The sequence below is a fragment of the Cynoglossus semilaevis genome, chromosome 10 (genome assembly GCF_000523025.1).
Source record: "Cynoglossus semilaevis isolate Cse_v1.0 chromosome 10, Cse_v1.0, whole genome shotgun sequence".
Taxonomy (NCBI): Eukaryota; Metazoa; Chordata; class Actinopteri; order Pleuronectiformes; family Cynoglossidae; genus Cynoglossus; species Cynoglossus semilaevis.
In genome coordinates, this window is record NC_024316.1 from 3,762,856 (window position 1) to 3,784,479 (window position 21,624).

The following is a 21,624-nucleotide window of genomic DNA, read 5'->3' on the forward strand; positions in this document are numbered from 1 at the left end:
ATAATCCTCTTTCCTCTCATTCAGCAAAATAAAACAGGCTTTTTGGAAGGAAGGGTAGTAAGTGTTCCGTTTTCAATTCCCTGTTTTGTTCAATTCGTAGAAACCAACAATAGTTGAAGGTATTTTTGATGATGGAGTCGTTTTGAAGAGTTTAACTACAAACAGTATTCAACACAGGAGGAGTATTCAACAAATTACAATTACAGAAAAGAATAAAGACGTTCCTACTTCTTACCTCATACTGTGTTATAGGGCCTCTTAACGTAAAGGCAGGGTGGGCTAGCTGCTAGCTTCATACACCGTATGTAAAAGCAAACACCTGGCGTTTCTGCACAGTGTCCCTCGATAGTTTCAACCAACACTCTGGTTTACATACAGGGTCATGGACTTACTGTACATCGAACCTACAATGTAACTCATTTTTTGCTGTAAGTCGGAACTCGTGTTCTGTACAAAAGTACCTGTCTCTCTCAGCTACGCTAACACAGTGCTAACATCATAAGCTAGGACATAACAACGTCAGAAGAGTCTGACTTACACCTGGGAGCCATAATGAAGGGCAAAAAGTTCCCCAAAACAAACAAACAAAAAAAAAAACGCACGAAAGAAAGCGAATGTAGTACAGTCCAATATATGGTGTACAACAAGTGAATGTAAACATCGCTGTACGCTGCCATCTATAGCACCACACTACAATCGTCCATTCAACTCACTAGTTCCATTGCAATGTTGATTTTAACGACTTTTTCAATAAATTCATGTCAGATGGCGGCATAACCGTGAAACGCCGTAATTTGAGGACGTCGTAAACCGAGGACCTCCTACAATTTCAGGCATTCAACCCTCCCTCTCCAACATCCTTTGCCTCCTCCAACTCTTCCATTTGTCTCTTAGACAGAGCCACTGTCTTGTCGTATAGCGTCAGCTTGTTCCCGTAAAAAATGTATTTTAACGCCACATGTCAGAATGATGGAAGAAGACTTTATTCAATATTTTATGGGAGATGGTGACGTGACCACGAAGCTCGGTGTACTGAAGAACATACGTTTGGTTGAAGGAACTGTTTTTTTTTCTTAATATGTTCCTGGCATTTTCTAGGACTCAAAGCTGTTTTACTGCCTATTGTCTTTTTTTTAAATGGCAGATCGCGTCTCTGGTTCAAAAGCTCCCATCAAGCGCTGTGAATTTCAAAGCCCGCGATGAATAATAAACACCTCAAACTAATGGAGTTCCAGATGACGCGTCGACACGGCACACACAGACTAGAACATACAGCTGGAAGAATATGCATCATCATGGATGAAAATACACCAACGCGTATCCATGATTAATGAGATCAGGAAACAAGGACAGAGTGTGCCTGAGCTCGCTGTGATTAAACAGCAGGGGGCAGTGGTGGAAGCCTTGTGCTAAAAGTGAAGTGAAGCAGCTTCCTGGCGCTGCACTTGTGAAACGAGGTCAGCGAGTAATGTCTGATTGCAGGCTTCTCCTTCTTCGCTGGGACGTGTCCTTGAGTTGCACGTGTGACGGGGTGGATGGTAAAGGCTGACGCTGCTTGTCCACGATCATTTGAGTGAAAACAGGAAGGTTAAAGTGAACAGAGAGAACCATCTTCCATCACTGTGCTGGATGCAGAAAATATGGCACGAGCCAAAAAGTTTTTTTCTTCAGAAAGAAGAACTTAGATTCTTTAGAGAGTTTCCTCCTGTGCTGATGAAGGGTGGCCTGATTTTCCAAGCTGACGTCTCATCTTCAGAAAATGATATGTGATGCCTGAGTGTAACTTTTATAAAATTAAGGAGGGGAAAAAAGGAAAAAGCAGTCATTTGTGAAAATCCAAAGAGAGATGAGAAAAAAAATGAAAGGGTTGAAATCCTGTTCACATGGTGTTGTTTTCTTGTGACGACAGGTCACAATCCAAAGTGTTTGATATGAAGAGACCAAAGATGAATCGGCCACAGAATTTATCTGCACAACACAAGTATTAAAATTCTGTTTTGAAGCAAACGCTCAGCTGCCACTCGTGTGACCGCCATGATATGAATCAGAGCATTTTGCAAATTTGTTAAAGAAATGACAGAATAAAAAGATGTGAGTCAGATAACGAAGGACGGCGGTGACGTGGGGCGGACGGATCGACAAAGAACATCGGATATTTCCATTTGTGAGACACTGTTTTCATTTGAAACACATCAGGGAGAATGTCACGGTGACGCAACACACACTTTTATTAAAAAGGCAACACTATCCATCCATATTTCAGCATTAGCATGTAGCAAGAACAACAAAGACATCAATTAAACCCTTAATCAGGTCATGAACCAAACAACGGAGATGCAAAATCAGGAGGGGGAGATGGAAGACAGAAGAACGGAGGGAGTCGTGCGATGACTTAAAAGGATGCGAGGAAACAAGGTTAAACGGGGAATAGGAGACTGAAATGGAAAGAAGAAGGTAGGTAATAGAGAGGAAGACAGAGAGAGACCTGCTTTTAAGGTAAAAAATAAATAAATAAACAAAACGGAAGCTGCTGAAGACAGACGAGGTGGTAAATTAGAAACAACTGAAGCAGAAGCACAATAAGATGTGGTTGCCGGACCATAACATGCAGTGTTTTATAGAGCATATCTGCTCAGAAGTCAGCTGATGGTGACGGGTTAACGTGCTGTTAGATTAGGAGTGATGCTGACTCCCCTAGCTGTTCACTGCGACATCCTTAGATGATGGTGGACAGGGGCTGAAAGTGACAGGTTCTGTGAACAGTGAGGGGTCCTGGCCTTACGTGGGAATTCCGTTCCTCTAAGTCTGATCATCACATACTATATGTCAGTGTTTCCCAACCTTTTTTGAGCCACGACACATACTGTATATACCATTAGGAAAAACCCATGGCACACCACTAAACAGAAATCTCACAAAACGTGCATGTAGTGAAATATAATATAATAATCTTCTAGTTTAAATTTACTAAAAATGTACTCCTGTTTAGTTGAAGATGGTGCTGATATAGTGGCAGGAATTGAAGAAAGAAAAAAAAAAATGTGGTATCGCCCACCACTTGTTTGCGCGTCTGCCGTTCTGTCCATGTGTGCCCATTCAAGACAACCAGGAAATGACGTCATTGATTCCAATGTCATGTTACGTGTTCACCTATATTTAGGCAAGACGATAATTTATTCATTTAATTGCATATAAACAGTTACATTGCCCCCTAGTGGACATCTTAGGAAAGACATATTTCAAATCATGTCCTAATTTGCAGAAACTACATCTATTATAAAGTCACAAGTCAAATAGAGGTCACTATATATATATATATATATATATGTATATAGTGCAGGTAAATGTACATATGTGTATTTGCTATGTGCTCATCCTAAAAGCTCCTAGGACAACATGCATAATTAAAGGCACTCTGCCTAAAAATAGACGAGTGGGAAAGAGGGAGAAAAGAAACCGGAGATGAGAGAAAATCCAGAGAAAAGGCAGAGTTCAGGCGGGTCCAAAGCTGTAAGTGTTAAGAACACCAAATTCACAGACTGTGTGGATACTTCAGCCTGAGGGATCCTGTGTCCAGGGTTATAATTATTATATAAACATGATATAATAGAAGTATAATATATATATGATTATTGACATCTCGAGTCTGACTTAGGGGTGAGGTGGGGGTTGGGTTGGTGGGGGAGTCACTGCCCAGGAGTTCGAAACCCCTGCTTTATACTGTAGGTAGTTCAGCATTTAAGACTAAACTCATCAATTCATTTCCCCCCCCCCATCATCTTCATACAAAATAATTCACGAGGCGTTTTGTGATTGCCTGAAAAAAAAAAAAAAAAGATTATTTCACCTGTCCAGATTAAAAAGTCGTTCTAATAATGTTGTTCCACATTCACAACATGTTCACAGCTATTACAATTGCCCTGAAGCTTTTTCCATTCCATTTCATTCCATTCCACATTCCCCGCAGCCTCTTCAATTAACAAGAAAAATCTACCGCTCTGCCACAACTTCCTTCGCTACTTCATTTCTTTTTTTTATTATTAGCAGTTTCCTCCCTCATTTTACTTTTGAAGTTGTCCTTTTTCAAATTGTCTCGCCTGAATCTGGCTGCAGCTTATTAAACTGAACCTGACGTAGCTGATTCAGCAGGTTATTAAGCAGGAAAAAAAAAAAAAAAAAAAACTAAAATAGAGATTATTTTATAGCAATTTGAAGCCAGAACAAAAAAGAAAAAAAAAATCATATATATTTTTTAAGTCAACAGGATTAACCATTTTGCACTATTTCTCTTGACCTTCTGTATATATATATTTATATATATATATATTGAACCCGGGAAGCAAATGTCAGATAGATCATGATCCTGCAGCTGACCTCCAGTGTTTGGTATTCAAGTGGAAATGTCAAAGAAACCTCTTCCAGGACTGTGTCATGCTCTGGACCTCATGGCCGTCTGCTCTCTTGTGCCTCTCCCTGGTATTTAGTTCATCTCATTTGTGTCCTATGTCTTTGTCTAGACCAGGGGTTTCAACCTCATTCTGGTTCAGTGGCCACATACTACCTAATTAGATGTCAAGTGGGCTGGAGAAGTACAATCAAAACATAGTAAACTATAAATAATAATATTTATATATATATTTATATAAATAAGTCTAGGTTTGTTCCCTTTTTATGTGAAGTACAAGTACATTAGATATTCATTATTTATTCATATATAATAACAATTTTACAGGATCAGGTTGCTGCTAAGTACTATATCATCATGTAAACATCTGTAGTTTTTTTTTTTGGGCAGGGGGTTATAGTAGTCGGAGGAAGGCCAGGCTGAGTCAGCGCTAGGAGACACTCTGACCCATAAATCATTGTCTTCGTTCTCACTGGTGCAAACATCAACTGGCTTTCTGTAAATACGTTTCCGAACAGACCTAAAACCTAGAACTGGTAAAGAGTATCACGCAGTCTCCACTGAGCAGATATTTGATTCCCATCTGGTCTTAAAACGTGTTCTCATGAATGGCTCACACACATCTCTATTATACACAACCTTCATTTTCTTGCTTGGTTCAGACATGAACTATGCATCAAAGACCTAGAACTGTAAAACTGTATTTCATGGACTTCACAGTCAGACGTTTTGACACATATCTTTGTTTTTTCCTGCATAAATATTCAGCCCTGATTCCTCCTGAACAATATCCTTTTAAAGTTTCCGTATCAACTATACCGACATGTAACATTTATACATTTTTCTATTGGGGAAATTTACAAACACAGTCTTATCAGTGTTCTGCAGAAACATTAAACAGCAGCATTTATCTTCCAGACCAGACCGAGGAAGGAACCTCTTTGTTGCACGTGTCAACATTTCGCCACACAGCTGCAAATCAAATGCTTCTACTCTACACTACTACTCATTCCATTACAGTTTATCTCTGTTATTTCTAAAGACTTGCCCTGCACTCAGTATAACTGTCAAAACAACCTATTTTTAATCCTTTTTTTTTTTATATTCCTCCCTGCTGCGGCTCATCTGTACACGGAAGCACATCTTTAAACCAACCAAAAACTGTAATGCACACAGCAGAACTCCTCTGATCCGACCTTACTTGAACTGTTTGTTTGTTTATGCCACGTAGCCCGGGCTGTTTTGTTGATAACCAACTCATTTGGAACGATAAGACAGCCAGCAGGGGGAAGTGGGGCCGTTCACTGTGGAGGTGCTGATAGAAGGTGAGGAACTCAGGAATGAGACGCCACCATCGGTTCCACTCCCATGTTCAATTAATAGTCCAATCACGGAGGACCGAGGCACATCAAAGCGTCCCATTGGACAGTACCAATTGAAGGTGTAGAGTAATCCTAAGAACTTAAGGGGAATAAGCACCGCTATCTCCCTCTACCTGTGGTGTGAGGACAGTGTCTATGCTGGTTTCCACACAATTTAGGTTCGAAGACATTATTGATGTAAATCAGTAGAGATAGATTTAGCGCAGCCTGACTAAATGCAGCGCTGAGCTACACTCTTTTGAGAGCTGTACACCTCCAACAACATATTTTAATGTTGCTTTGAAATGTCGACAAACAGTTTGAAAAACACAACGTGACTCAAATTAAATGAAGCTAACGTACCACAACATATTTTATCTACAGTACTTCATGATGTGCTCCTCAGTAACAAATGGTGACTTCATCATATGTACATAAAAACGAAGCTGAACAAAACGTATTCTTCGGAGACAGTTTCCCCTCTCCAGGGAGTCCTCGACTTGCGTCGGAATTCTGTTCCAACAGTGAGATGTAACTGATTTTGCTGTAAGTCAAACTCACATACTGTGCATCAGTAGCTAAGTCACTCACCTAATCGAGGACATAGTTACATCAGAAGAGTCTGACTTACACCTGGGAGCCATAATGAAGGGCAAAAAGTGTCCAAAAAAAACAACACAAACAGAAGAAAGTACCATTAAATACCATTTGTGTTTGTCTGTCTGTGTGTATATAGTATATATACTTTTTTTAAACTATTCATGAGGAAACATGACCTGAGGGGGGCGCTCGTGTGCCATTTAACTGGGAAAACCAACTGGGAAAGTCTCCACATCTAAGTCTTTATGCTACAGCCCACTATGAGAAATGTGTGTAAACATGGATTCCACCAAAATTCCCCAATAAGCCCACCTCCCATGCTGAGTGCCCTGCCCACGTCTTGTGTGCACTCAGAATGTAAGCAGCTTAGATCGTGGTTCCCAGTTCATCGCAGTTTGAGTCGGACAAAGGCGAAGTGAGCAGAAACCCAGCGGACCTGGGATTTTTCTGTCTGAGGGCTTTACATATAAAACAGAGCAGCCTATCTGTCTCCGTGCAGGCTGCAGTGGAAGTCAGAACCCCTCAGCTGTGAGCAGAACTCTGGGAGGACTCACTCCAGAGTTCTGCACAGGAAGAGATTAACAACAAACACCCGACACAGCTCTTCTTCTTCAACTCCACAAAAGCAAAAAAAAAAAGTTTGGGTCAAAGAAGATTTCCCGACTTAACCCTCAATCCAGAGACTTTTTCTTTACTAATTATATTCCTGATTCTTTCCTCCCTCATTTAATAACATCTGATGAATTTTAAAGCAGCAAAGGAGTTGTTGATGTTTTTCAAGCTTATATTACAATTAGAAATGTATAAATGAGAGAAAACACATAACATAACATACATTATTAATAATTGTTGTTGTTACTATTATTATTATCACTGTTGCAGGGGGAATTTAGCATTATCCATATTTTTTGTGAATGAATAACTTGAAATATTCAACTTTACTTTATACAAATGCTAATAATGTAAGTTTTTTAAATATATATATACATATTCTTGTGATATATCACTGTGAGAACCAGCACTGAAGAATGTACACTAAACCGTAGCAAATTTAAAAATAAAATAATAGTAGAATATCTCAGTGAATGTGAGAAGATGAAGAAGACACTACGCTTTTTTTTTTACAATCCACTGGATCTAATTTTCTCGTCAATTGCCATGGTTGTTGTTATACTGACATCTAGCGGATATGTGGAGACATTGCACGTTCCCCAAAGCAATTGACCTAAGTCAATTGACCTATCTTGTCGCTTTAACGGTTAACGGTTAATGTTGTACAATGAATTTTTTTTTACTTCATTTAATTAATTAAAAAACATAATAATAATAATACAAAGCTAATGAAATAATAATCTTATATATAAAGCAGTAGTTTTCCAACTCAATGTTATGTTTGGATAAAGCCACAACTGTCAAAAATGGAACGAAACGTCTTATCTTTCAGTTGTAGAACCCATACCTGCCACTAGATGTCCCTGTAGATTACAAACGTGATCATCTCTGCACCACAGAATGGCGGTGAAAAATAATACTGCACTGTAATTCTTTGTCCACTGCTGCTGCTGCAATGTTCTCACGCAGTTCCCTCAGCTGTGGTAACACTTTTAGTACTTTAAACTCAATCTTTTTGAAATGGTTTCTGTTCTTGTAGGTATTTTATACAAACCTAAGTCGTTTTAACCCAAAAAACAACAACAACAAAAAGCTGCTTTTTGGAAATCTCAAGTCTTAGAATCTCAAGTGTGGGTGTGACTGAAGCCTGTAGTGGCGTTTATAATGAGATAACACAAAGAGAAAAAACACACAGTATTCTAGAATTAAGCACATAGTAAACAAACAGTACATAGCAAATGTTTCATATACTCTTAGCAACATACTAACAACTTGTATAAGATGTAACTGGCAGCTACACAACCTGTATTGAGACACAAGTAATTTACGTATACCACTACCATGTAATCATAGCTAAACATTTTATTAATTGCAATAAAAGGTTGAATACATTCCTTATTGAAATTTGTGTGTCACTTTAGAACAACTCTATTATTATTTTTGTTATTTTAAAAGACAGAAAAAACACTATATGTTTTGAGAAGATCCTCATCGTATATTACTCACTTTGAAGGCTTTTTTTTTGTAGGTGATCCTCACACGCCCGAAGTCTGGGCACAGCCTGTAGAAACTTGGATCCAAACTTCAATTGCTTTTGTACACAACAATAGTATTTTCCAAAGGTGATCATCCAACAGTGGTATTTTCTAAGGATGGACATGATTTAGCATGGATTGAAGTTAGCCAAACTCTTCAGGGAAGCATGTGAGCGGCCATCTTTGTTCCTCAAGAGCTCCACTGCAAAAGGTGGCAGTAGCAAGATTATTCTTGCTTATTCAATAGATAATAGTTACAACCAAAATGTTAGCAAAAGGTTAAAGGCTTAGCAGGTAGAATTAAGGTAACAACAAAAGTTACAAAAAAGACCAAACAAGAATAAATATTACTAAACAAAGGCTAATAAGCTAAAACTAATTCGAAGCTAAAAAGGAAAATATATAGCTAAAAAAACACTTGTTAAACATAGCTAAATGTTAGCAAAAATAATTAATGGTACATAAATGGCCCTTTAAATCACTAAACGCTAGCAAAAATGTGTTTCAATTAGTCCAAATGTAACCTTATTTACCCGTCCGCATAAGAGCAAAAAACAAGAAGCTTTAAAGGAGGTGTGACAAACTGGGGTGTTCAATCTGGCCCACTTAATGAATTTTGAAAATAAAAAAAATACACAAACACTTAAAGTTTAGAATATTTTTCATGTAAATTTATATTTACATGAACATTTGGATGAAAACAAAGGGGAAAAACATGGACTTACTGTTATTTATAGTTAATTCTGTTATGATTGTACTGGTCCGGCCCCCGTTGACATCTAATTAGGTTGTATGCGACCCCTGAACCAAAATGAGTTTGACAGAAGTATACAGTATATTTATAAAAGTATATTTCAGTGTATTTCACCACTGTAGTCAATATATGAATGACTGTATATCAACTGCATTAACACAACACACACGGCTAGAACCCAGTTTCCTCTGAATATCATTTTATTGTTCGATCTACATCAGTTGGTCGTTGAACAACTGCGGCCACAGCTCCTCTCGTATTTGTAGGATACATTAATGACCAAAGAACACATTAATTTCACACTGCTACAGATTGACAGAACTGCCATATCGAATGTTAGGATATCTACTTACTGTCATGCTGAGTGTTAATTTTATTTATTCATTTCTTTTTTTTAAATCAGTGTCGATGACTTACTGATGCTGTTACTGCTGCTAGTGCGGCATCTGGCAAAGAAATAATGGAATCTATAATGAATCCCAGGAGAGGAGGGACGGCATTCCATGTACTGTCCTGGTACAGTATGTTGGGAATTTTATTTTATTATTTTTTTATTGTAATTTACAGTTAAGATGAAACTGGACCCATTCACTGTCCAGTGAAGTCCAGTGTGGAACAAATGAGACAAACAGTGGAATATAAACAACATAGGAATAATAAAAAAAAATAGCCAAATGCATTATATATATTTTTTTCAGACCAATCTTCATAGAACAATGTCTTACTTGTACCTATGTTTATTAGTTGTGCAATAATTCGATGATAGTAAACAGCTATGATCGCACAGAGATTTTATCTACAGCTTTGTATTTCCATAGACTGTATATAAGAAAGGGATGGAGCCGTGGGGTTAGACGGTGTAGTGCCAGAAAAAGGCTGACTGTGCTCCGCCAGTAATAAAAGTAATTCAACTGGAAGAGGCTACTTTGTTAACACAGAAGTTGAACATAAACAAAGACGGCACACGAGTCTCAAATTCTAGCTGTAAATTTCACTTTCAACAAAGTTATTAAACCAAACTAAAATGAGCCCAGAATTTATTTTCATTCTTCCAATAAAGGGAATTGTTATTAAAATTGAAATTAAAATGTGAAATAAACAAGGTTGAGAATAACCATCAAAGAGTAAAAGAAAATGGTGAAAATTAGGCCCAAGATAATTTAGTAAAAAAAAACTAACAACTAAAAAGTAATATAATTATCATAGGCTAAACATTAGCCTGCAAGCAGCTAACATGTAGAAATATATACAAGTTAACCAATATATAATTATACAGATTAAAGATGATATCCTAACCAAGGTTCTTTTGAACATATAAATGTATACAAATATAATTAAAAACCTTTAATTTAGGAATATCTAAGGTGATGTTTTAAAAAAATCTGATCAGAACTAGCCTAATTTTCCGATCTGCTTTCAATAGTGCACAGTTGGGAGGTACGTCTGGTTGACTTCAGGGTCTCCATTGTGGATGACAGCATCCATTTCTTATATAGAATCTTGTGTTTCCTTTTGGTTATGATGATTAGCATAGTCATCCTGTAGCTAGTAGTACTTCATGATTACATCGTATATAAAAAAAAACAAACAAACAAACAAAATCCTCAGTTGGAAGAGTGACATTTCTGTACAGGTACTTTTTTTTTTCTTTTTTCTTTTTTCTTTTTTTGATCTTCTTGTGACGTTACCATACAGTATGGCAACTCCATTGTAGCTTCACTTTGGCAGTCAGTGTTTGTTCAGGCCTTCTCGGTCTCCTGTGTTCACGCCTGTTGACTCTCAGAGAGTCACGTTATCGCAAAAACCCCACAACCCCCTCATTAAGTGCCCTTAGATGTGGCTGTTTTTGTGCAGCATTGTTCCTCAGATAGTCTTAAAAAGTTTGTTTTGGTGTTAGCGCCTCTGCGGCTAACCACTGTTGTGCTAGTTTTTAAGGATTTCCCCTTCGATCCCTCGATCCAGCTGGTCTGTAAAAGTCCGGACGAGTCCCAGACCAGCTTCTTCCCTGGGGGAGGTCGAGTTGAGAAACTCCAGAGGCCTTGAAGGCCTTCACTCCAGCCAGATGCTAGACCAGTGATTCCTAATAAATATCTACCATTCACCCCAGAGTGATTCAAGCTCCTTCTGCTTTGATCGTACTTTGAACTGCGAATCATGCAAACCTCTCTACCTAGTCGTCTTTATGAGGAAACACTGCACTAGCTTAGATAGACCAGCGATTTGTGTAACATGCAGCTGATACAAATATTTAACTAGAAAACTGGATTTTTTTGGGGGGGATTTTTTTTGGAAATATGCACAATTTGTCTCGCAGCAGAATCTGACAAAAACACGTTAAGCTGTGAAGCAGATGTTGGTGATGAAAAAACCCTAAATATGTAACATTGAGCCATATTAGCTACAGCTGCTAGCCTTTTGGGTTTTCTTTTTTTATTATTATTATTCCACTGGCTGGGGTAAAGGCTGATGATCGTCTTCGCTCTTCAGGGCCCTGGGGGCTTTCTTTGACCTTAGGGTCTGGAACCTTCTCTCAGGGAGGGCTTCCTAAATTCATGGATGCAAAGATGCAGGTCAACAAAGTAAGAAGAAAAAGTATCCATCCACGGTTTTCTGCGTTGGCATAAAGTAGTAAAGACTAAGGATTTCATACGAACAGGCAAAAGTTGTCATTTAGATTTAAGGACTCTTCAGTGGAGGATACTTTTTTTCATTCCTCAGTTCACTTGCTCCTCATCTCCTGTCCTCCTCCTTTCTGTCCCACCTTTTGTTATGTTTTTTTTTTTGTTTTTTCTTTCTCCTTCACAGACTGTTTTTGTCTGGTAATTCCGCCTCTGGACTCCGGGGAAAGTAGACAGTAGCTTTGTGTTCCTCGTAGCGGTCGATGTGCTTGAGGTGTACCACCATGTGAAGGGCGTAGGCCAGGACTAGGAGCAAAATCAGAGACGTCACCAGACCCATTAGGATCGCCGGTGTCAGAAAGGTGGCGCAGTCGCTGGCCGAAGCGAACTTGTTGGACTGCACATTGAAGGCCTGGATCTGGAGAAACGGAGAGAGAGAGAGAAAAAAACGGAGCATGATCTCAGCGGGCGTTGAGACACTGGACAGATGGACGTGGTGAGACGGTGGAGCAGATGGCTGAACAGACAGACTGCCAAACAGACAGTCAACAGACAGACAGACAGACTGACTGACGAGCGGCCAAAGAAGCCGGAGTCAAAAGAAGGCTGTTGGCAAGCTAACAAAGACATGCACACCAGGGTCTAAAATTAGCCGAGGCTCAGACTAAATTACCCTTATAAGATCGGAATTGCCCTTGAAACTTTTACAATCGGGCTTTAAACTTAATAGAAGGTTCTTGGTTTTTTTGTTTTTGTTTGTCAAATCTGAATTATTTAAGAATATGTGTGGTGTTTTTAATCATCATTTTAATTCATCAGCAATTTTATTTTATCAATTACTAGACATTTCATGAGACCATGTTTGAATTCCAGGCGACCTCACAAGGGACCGGTACCCCAAGGTTGAAAAACACTGTGCTAAAGGCTTTTCTCCTAATTAAGGATGGATCCAATCTGTTGTAATTGTTTCTATAATCTTTGTTAATATTTACCATATTCCTGTCATTGTGAGAAATGATGATCCAACAAACATTAGCTTGTAGCTAAACAACTAGCTTGTAAGTGACAGGAAGTTACTCTTGAAGTGCCTTGAAAAGAAACAAAAAGCCCCTGGAATAAATTTACACGCACAAAAGCAACAGAGGTTAAAAAAAAAACAAAAACACAACTACAACAGTGATACTGCAGTAGTACATGAAGTGTCTAACTGGTTTGTTACCTGGAAGTCGGTGAAAGTGATGTGCCAGTTAGCGGACGTGTCGGTGTGTGAGCTGGGAACCAGGAGTGTGTCGTATTTGTGCAGACTGCTGACGTGCTGACAGTGGTAGGACGAGGTGGCGGGGGCGTAGACCTCACTGGCGTTGAACGTGGCCTCCTGGGTCCAGTTGTAGTGGATGTGAACGCTGTCCAGGGTGAACCAGTTCTGACCTGCTGCCTCGTAAAACGTGTTGGACATTTGAAGCCTGATGGAAAAGAACGCTACTTTAGTTTCATGATCCTTCAGCTGAAGTCCTAAATTTCATTTATTTTATCCATCCATCCATCCATCCATCCATCCATCCATCTATCTATCTATCTATCTATCTATCTATCCTGTTGTCCAGTATAATTTTATTTAATGAATGATGAAATAGATATTTTGGACATTTTTTATACTTTTGTTTTATTTTAGTTGTTGTCATGACCAGTTTTAAGACTGAAATAACAAAAGAACCCTTTAAATTGATGAAAAACCTCATACAGTCAAAAGTATGGATTAAAAAACTCACAGGAAATCCTAGCTAGGGATATGGGGAAAAACACGCAATATATATTTTTATATTTAATTCCAGATTGATATATGGCCCAGATGTAACTAGATTCCATCAAGACATTCCATAAGTACTTGACATGGACGACAAATACAGCAACAAAATTAAGTTTTATTTGCAAAGATATAGGAGAGTCCACTCTGTGGACAGAAAATGATTCGTAGCAAACATAGGGTATATCTTACCTGATAACCAGTCCTCGCAGATCCTCCACATCACCAAACCTTAAAGAAAGCCTACGGTGAAAGAAAAGAATCAATAGTAACTGCATTTGGAGACAATTCAATTGTTAAGACACAGCCTAGAATATAAAATGTTTCTATGCAGATGACTTAGCGTTTTCCATGTTTAAGTGTCACATCTCGTCTGACAAGGTGTGCCGGACTTACGTTGCTTTCTCTTTAGTGCAGACAGAACCTTTAGTGTCCACGGGTGTACTGGGGTTGAAGACCCTCTCCGTCAGGTCGATGAAGGTGTGGTTCTTGTAGCGGATTGCCAAACGCTTGGCCTTGAACAGAATGCAGACCTTTCCGTTATAGGACACACTCAGAGGGCCGTAGGGTCCCATCAGGGACTGGAGCAGCTTCCTCTTACTGTTAGTCATTCCAGGGTGGTGCCAGTTAAAGGGCTGCAGGGAAACACGGAGAAGGCTTTTACAGTCTCGAACAACACTGAGGTCTTGGTCAGGCTAAATCAGGGGTGTCAAACATAAGGCCCGTGGGCCAAAATCAGCCTGCTAGGTGGTTCGATGCGGCCCGCTTGATGAATTTTGAAAGCAAAAAAACACTTCATGTCCATGAAGTTTTTTCAAATTATATTTCATTAAATATGAATATTTTCCAACATACTTACTGGACTTATTGTTATTTATAGTTCATGTATGTTATCATCGTACTGGTCCGGCCCACTTGACATCTAATTGGGCTGTATGTGGAGGAGTTTGACACTCCTGGTCTAAATCTTTAAGCTAAATCTAAAACACAGTACCACTAACAGCCAGTAGGGGTTTACTGCAGACATTCAATCAAGAGACCACCAGTTTCATCATGGTTCTTCTGAAAAGATCTTTTCAGAAACTATATATTAACTGACCTCCTGGAGGCTGAGGACAGAATCAACCACAACCCAGGACGGGATTATAACCAGGGGTAGTTTGGTAAAATTCTTATCTTTAGTTGCCATTTAAAATTGCGATGTGAAAGATTAAGATTAACGAATACTTCTGAATTTGCACACAGTAGTGACTGTGTCTCCAGCAGATTAAAGCCACTTTCTACAGTAATATCTGGGCCTCACAGTTCGCATCCCATCACATTGGGTCTGAGCCACGAAACCAGCAAGGCCGCTGGTGCAGCAGCTGCTTCCAGGGAGTTTTAAGTCAGACGACTGTTAGATGTGTGTGGGTGGTTCAAAATATTCTTTCTCCGCCGAATGTGAAACCAACAAAATTCCTACAGCCAAGGTCAGAGCAGTGAGGATGAATGGTTTGTTTGCTGCCAAGCCAATGTGTGTGTGTGTGTGTTACTTTGTATGTATGTGTGTGTGACTGCACAAGTCAGGGTTTCACACAAATTTTGGTTCAATTCGATGTTAACTGGGCCGTACCAGTGTAACTGTCTATAAATAACAATAAGTCCATGTTTTTCCCCTGTTGTTTTAATGCAAAGAAGTACATTAGATACATCTGCAGTTTTGATTAAATTTAAATTTACAAAACATTTCCTGAACATTGCCAAGCCAATGTGTGTGTGTGTGTGTTACTTTGTATGTATGTGTGTGTGACTGCACAAGTCAGGGTTTCACACAAATTTTGGTTCAATTCGATGTTAACTGGGCCGTACCAGTGTAACTGTCTATAAATAACAATAAGTCCATGTTTTTCCCCTGTTGTTTTAATGCAAAGAAGTACATTAGATACATCTGCAGTTTTGATTAAATTTAAATTTACAAAACATTTCCTGAACATCACATTTTTGTATGTTTTTTATTTTAAAAGTTCATCAAGTGGGCCATATAGAACCCCCAAGCGGGCCGGTCTTGACCCGTGGGCCGTATGTTTTCACACCCCAACATAAGGCCTATGCAGCTTAAAGGTGTGGTTGTAGTAATGGTAAGGTCTGTTTATGTCCATGTGGACCATGTTACCAATATGCTATCTTACTGCCCTACGCTGCAGGATAAACTGACATTTGTATCCCATATTATTGAAACACCACCTGGGCCACCAGACATATAACAGGATGTATACCAGAAGACCAGAAATTCACTGCTGTTCATGGGATCAAAGTAACAAGTAGGGATGTCCGATATTAACTTTATATCCCATATGCCGATATTGTCCAAACACTTAATTTCAGATTCTGATATCAACCAATATCGTTATAGCGAGGAAGTGGCCTGGTGGTTGACGAGTCAAAACAGGGTTTCTCAATTATTTCATTTGGTGAAACCTAAGCATCATGTTATCGGGTTTTCAATATCGCAGCAAAACCCGATAAATATTCTTACAGATATTACATAGTTATGCTAATATCACATCAATAATAACGGTCGCCCGATAATATCGGACATCCCTATTAAAAAGCTAACCCTGACTTGACACCGAAACTAGATGCATGGAGTCTGACTCCACCTGGAGGAGATATCCTGCCCTGTAACTCATCAACATATTCATGTTGACTGGAGTGAGTACCTGCAGTATTCTCCTGAGTGGGTTCTCATCTTCGTCCGTCAGAATAAACTCTTCGCTCTCCAAGCCGTATTCACCATCCTGACCTAAAAAAAAAAAAAATCAAACATCACAAAAGTGTTCAGTACAGATCTCATCAGCATCTCTGCACACACGTGACTTCTGATTTAAACCCTGCAGTGCAGACCTCAGGCCCGACAGTTTTTTTTTCAGGAGTCCATTCAGTCTCTCACTCCGACGACACACAAACAGCAGCACAGAGGGATTCTGTCCACAGCCCCTCTGAGCTGAGGATCTATTTCAAGTGGTTTTGCGTCAGTGCAGTGACTCATCGCCAGGTTCTTTTACAGCGATTTGCCCTGTGTTTACAAATAGTGCCTGTGCTCTCACACAAACACGGGATTTCACATCAGGATACGTCAACATTCACACCGGCCTGTATTCACATACACTCATGCATGTACGGTATCCTGGGTGTTACAGATGAAGCTCATGCATCACTTTGATTCAGCACATCAGCGTCAGAATAATGTAGCGGATTCGATGGAATCGGGCGCGTCAGCGTCACATGACATTTGCTACTTACTTGATGTTACTCTTGTGGCTTGTTTGGGATTTTCTTTGCTGTTAGAAAGAAAGACAAAAGACACAATGAGGTGTTGCTACAGAAGATGCAATAAACGTTTTTTTGATGATGCTTCAGATAGCATCACGTTTACACTTTAAACGGGGAGGTTGTTTAATAATCATTTTATGAAACATCACCAATCCTAATTCCAGTTACTGTATTTTCCGGACTATAAGTCTCTCTGGAGTATAAGATGCACCAGTGCCCTCTAGCTGCTGTTAGTGTGAAAATAATGAACATGTAAATTTTCTGTGGAAAATGAATAGCAAATACTGGTACACAAGCCTAGAGTGCCCTCTAGCGGCTGTCAGTGTGAAAATAAACATTTTATTTTTAATATATAAGTCGCACATGAGTTTAAGTGGTAAACCCAGCCAAAAGATGAAAAACAAAGTGTGACTTATAAGTACTTATAGTTAGGTCACCCCTATAAACCGAACCCCGACATATGACATTCTGTACCATTTCCAAAGGTGTGCCAATACATATAGTGTTTGACTGTCCTGACTGCAGTCCAGAACTACCTCACATGGCAGAAAAGTCTGACGACAACAACGAGATGACTGCGACCACCAACCGTTGAGCAGCTCATATCTATTATACAGCTTCATAAAACCAACACGATGACTATTCACTTGTCTCCAAGAGGCTTGGTTAAAAACTCCTGGCTGCTTATGGAGACTTCCCAGTCTGCTGTATGATCTCACCAAAGCAGGTCAGTCTGTCAGTAGGTCTGTCTGCTGTCGATGTCGTCTCAGTATTAATGTATTCCTTCTCCTATTCGACCGATGCCGTGTGCTGTGACACTGACCTACATACAGGGCAGCACGTTGCAGGGAAGAGTTTCTTCACATGGTCAGTGTCGATGTCCTGCTCTGAGGATAAAACCTAAATGTATAAGAGCTTCTCTAAAGCCAACATTGATCCTTTTAGGCGTCCTATCAAAGACGTGACGCTGCAGCAATGAGCTTAGCCAGGGGATTGGACCTGGTCTGTTCTGCCCGTCGCTGAGTGACGATCTTGTGCTGATTCTCTAATCCTATCATAATAGACGGGTTTAATGGCTTTGGGGGAAAAAAAAGGTCAAACATAGAATCTGTCGAGAAACAGTTGGCTATCTTGAAGAGGTATCATCTTCAGCGCAGGTGTGTGCAAAACAAAACAAAGTCTAGAAAAAGGTAAATGTAGCTCACAGCCTCAAGTTTATTAATAAATAAACAAAAATGTATGATAAACAAACAATAAACAAATGAACCTGAGTAAATATAACTTAATGTAAAGTTTCCCAAACTTTTTTTTGGGGACCCATATTTTAAAAGTCGCCAACTTTCGCAACCCAAGTCAATAGACATTATTTGTAAATCACAAAAAAAGGGTGTACTTGACCATTATTGAACATTAATGAGGATATTTTATCATTGACCGAGTCATATCTGAATTAGTATCACTCAGGTTTTAAACATAACCACAGGTGGAGCTTTTAAACTTTGGCTATTTTGAGGTTGGATGATGACACCTGTTGCGATGACCGTGACCTCCGACCCCCCCAAAAAAAATCTCTTGCGACCCACCTGAGGGTCACGACCCAGTCTTTGAGAAACGATGCCTTAAACATGCCACATTACAATCATTTGTCTTTAAAGAAACCAATGGAATATTCCACTGTAACTTTTCAGATTTTGAGAAGGTCAAAAGATCTTCAAGGAAGTTGAGCAGAATGTCAGCGCAGTCTCGTCAGACTACAGGTTGCAGTTTAATCACCTACCCCCAGGGCAGCCTGGGGGGGGGGGGCAATTACCTGCATATGTGCCGCTGTTCGCGCCTCGACAATATTGTACAGTCCAGTGCCGGAGGGATTAAGGATTAAGGGCGAGCGCAGATCCAGCTCCATCAAAGACTAAACACAGAGAGTCAAATGGTGATGGAAAGATTACGGCCTGATGTCAGAGTGTGTGGCTTCCTGCCATTCTGACCCTGGACTTATATAGATATCGTAGTGACTGAGGTGAGGTCCAGTGGAACATCCTGCTGCAGGTCGAGGTGGAGGAGATTGATTTCGAGTTTATAGCTAAACCAGACATTGGCAAACTTTTTCACTCGCGGGCCACAAGGGGTCCTAAAATTTGACGGCGGGGCCGGGTCAGGAGCAGATTAATGTAGCGTTGAAATGAACTAAAACAAATGACATGTAAAAGTCATAAAGGCTAAAATGCTAAGATGCTTTAAGCCTTTTCTACGCCATCTATGGACAGATGCAGGCATGGCTGTAAAGATAATAGAAATAAACAACATCATTTGGACAAGTTTGGCGGGCCGGAATAAAAATCCAAACGGCCCACATCTAGCCCTCGGGCCATAGTTTGCCCGTGCCTGCGCTAGACACTTTTCTTACAATGTATATCAGGAACCAAAGATCGTAGAATGTTCCTTTGGTTTCTGGCTTCTTCCTCTATCCCACATTGATTCCTTCATTAGAGAATGTGCCTTTAGGATTGCCAAATGCACCATTCCCTTGGCAGGAGGAGGCATCTGCACCCTGCTCACGTATCACCTGCACCGCCTTGCCCCCCCCCAAAAAAAGCCTTTTTGTGTCATAACAGCAATAAACATTTCCATATTTACTCCTGCGTGCAGACACCGCACACACTCCTGTGTTCTGTGACTGTTGTAAACAAGCTGCATCTGCAGCCTCCTCCAAACACAACAACTCCCTCCTTCGTCTTGCTGCACTGACCCAGGCCTCAGCTGGGTGCACCAGGCCAGGGAAGGAAGTGTGTGTGTGTGTGTGTGTGTGTGTGTAAGTGCTAACTAAAGCCGTTTGTTCCAGTGCCAGTATTCGCGAGGTCAGCAACGCAGGACTGCTGCGGTCCTCGTCATTGGCTCAGCTTGTCACACGCTGCTGCTGCTGCTGCTGCTGCTGCTGCTGAAGAGGCTTTTTACATCATCTGAAGCCACTTCTCTAAACGCTGCACCTGCACGTACGTCCGTATTCACAGCCAGGCCTGAGCCATCGTGAGATTCCATTTATAATTAGCCCAGCGGACGTCGGGTTATTAAATATAAATTCGGATGAAAGGTCCGAGCTGCTGCTGCTGTTTGAATTCTCCTCATCGATTATACTGTAGTGAGCCGACAGGCGCTGGTGTTGGTGAGAAAACCGAGCTCCTGTGCAGAGAGAAGGTGTGGCGCCTGCTCTCCACAAACTTGTAAACAAATGCCGTAACTGGCCTGTGTCGACTCAGAGTACTGCACCCAGATACTAGCTACTGGAACACACTGCTCCTCTCTCCTTTCTATGAGGCTATTTGAAAAGAGAATTCAATTATTTTTTTTATTTTTTTCCAGAAGGATCTTCAGAGAGTAGATTGAGTTCTAAACTATAACAGCAGAGGAGCAGGGATGACTGGAGGAGTTAATAGAGACTGTAAAAAACCATCCACACGAAAGCCAGGCAGGCCAAGTCTGTCATTTCAAGGTCCACAAATCTGGAACTGAGTTGTCAGGGACTCACGTTGCGGAGCTTTAGCGTTAGCAACATTTCTGCAGCCTACGGATTCAGATTGGGATTCGTTTAGTTTTGCCTTTTTCATGGAAAACTGTTGTTTTTGCATCAAATGTAGTGGGAGTGTTCCTGGATCATCCATTCCTGCCAATACACACACACGTTATTCACACATGTTACCATCTCAAAGCCAGCATTGGCCTCACTGAACGCAGGGCGGTAAGTATGTCTATGGACTGATTTATATCACCAAAGTTAATGACTCTCTGAATATAAATGTTGAGTTACTGTATATACTCGCATATAAGTCGAATTTAAAACACCAAAACATAAAGATCAAATCCGGGGGTCGGCTTATATGTGGATAAATACCATCAATCGCATCATCACCGATAATAAACACCAAGTCGAACGTATGGACAAAAATATCATTACCCTTATAGATAAATTCAATCCACACAGTCTAAAACCAATATTTAATAATTATTTTAACTGTACCGCTGCTATACAGCAATCCAAAATAAATCACGTCTATTCTGAAATTTGCAAAAAACATTGGTTCGCAATTTTAACGTAAACAGTGTATACTGAGATAATTTTTGGAATTCCTTGTTGATGCACACACAAAAAATTATTATTATTTTTAATCATTACGGTCGGCTTATATGCAAGTTTTTGTGAAAATCACCATTTTGGGATCAATTTTCAGGAGTCAGCTAATACGCAAATCAGCTAATTCGCGAATCGGCTAATATGCAAGTATGTATGGTATACTTTTACATATATATTTTCCATATTAATATTTTCCTCATGTGCATTAGTCAGCATTTAAAACAGTTGAGAGACACACATCTACCTGTGGATTATGGTTAATAATTGAGTTCAATTAACTCTGACCACTCAAGTGCAAATCAAAAATATCAGGCGTTCTCTGTATCGTGAACTAAAAAGCGATTCTTAAATAAAGTCTTTAACAGTTCTTATTAAAATAGTATAAAGGTGTCTGCCAAATGTGAAACACAGTCACCGTGTATATCGATAACATTTCAGGAGAGGAGAAGCTCCTGTGCTCGTGTTTCCTCGTATTAAAGTCAACATGGAATTTGAAA

The 21,624-nt window shown here is 39.9% G+C and overlaps 2 protein-coding genes across 4 annotated transcripts in view; both read right to left on the reverse strand.

The window, feature by feature from the left end:
- Positions 1 to 9,084, reverse strand: part of cacna2d3a (calcium channel, voltage-dependent, alpha 2/delta subunit 3a) — a 128,425-nt gene extending 119,341 nt beyond the window's left edge. For 2 of the 3 annotated variants that reach the window (XM_017036189.2, XM_025059136.1), the window contains exon 1: positions 8,485 to 9,083. The gene's annotated coding sequence lies outside the window, so the exon portion shown is untranslated. Of the gene's footprint in view, positions 1 to 8,484 lie in introns of all 3 variants that reach the window. The other variant, XM_025059138.1, reaches the window with a different exon arrangement.
- Positions 9,085 to 9,449: 365 nt separating this feature from the next.
- Positions 9,450 to 21,624, reverse strand: part of atp6ap1lb (ATPase H+ transporting accessory protein 1 like b) — an 18,990-nt gene continuing 6,815 nt past the window's right edge. The window contains exons 2-7 of the mRNA XM_017036307.2: positions 16,972 to 17,009; positions 16,389 to 16,471; positions 14,086 to 14,324; positions 13,882 to 13,932; positions 13,105 to 13,348; positions 9,450 to 12,303 (exon numbers count right to left, since the gene is read on the reverse strand). Of these exons, the coding sequence (XP_016891796.1) occupies positions 12,067 to 12,303; positions 13,105 to 13,348; positions 13,882 to 13,932; positions 14,086 to 14,324; positions 16,389 to 16,471; positions 16,972 to 17,009 (892 nt within the window). The 3' untranslated portion in view covers positions 9,450 to 12,066. The remainder of the gene's footprint in view (positions 12,304 to 13,104; positions 13,349 to 13,881; positions 13,933 to 14,085; positions 14,325 to 16,388; positions 16,472 to 16,971; positions 17,010 to 21,624) is intronic.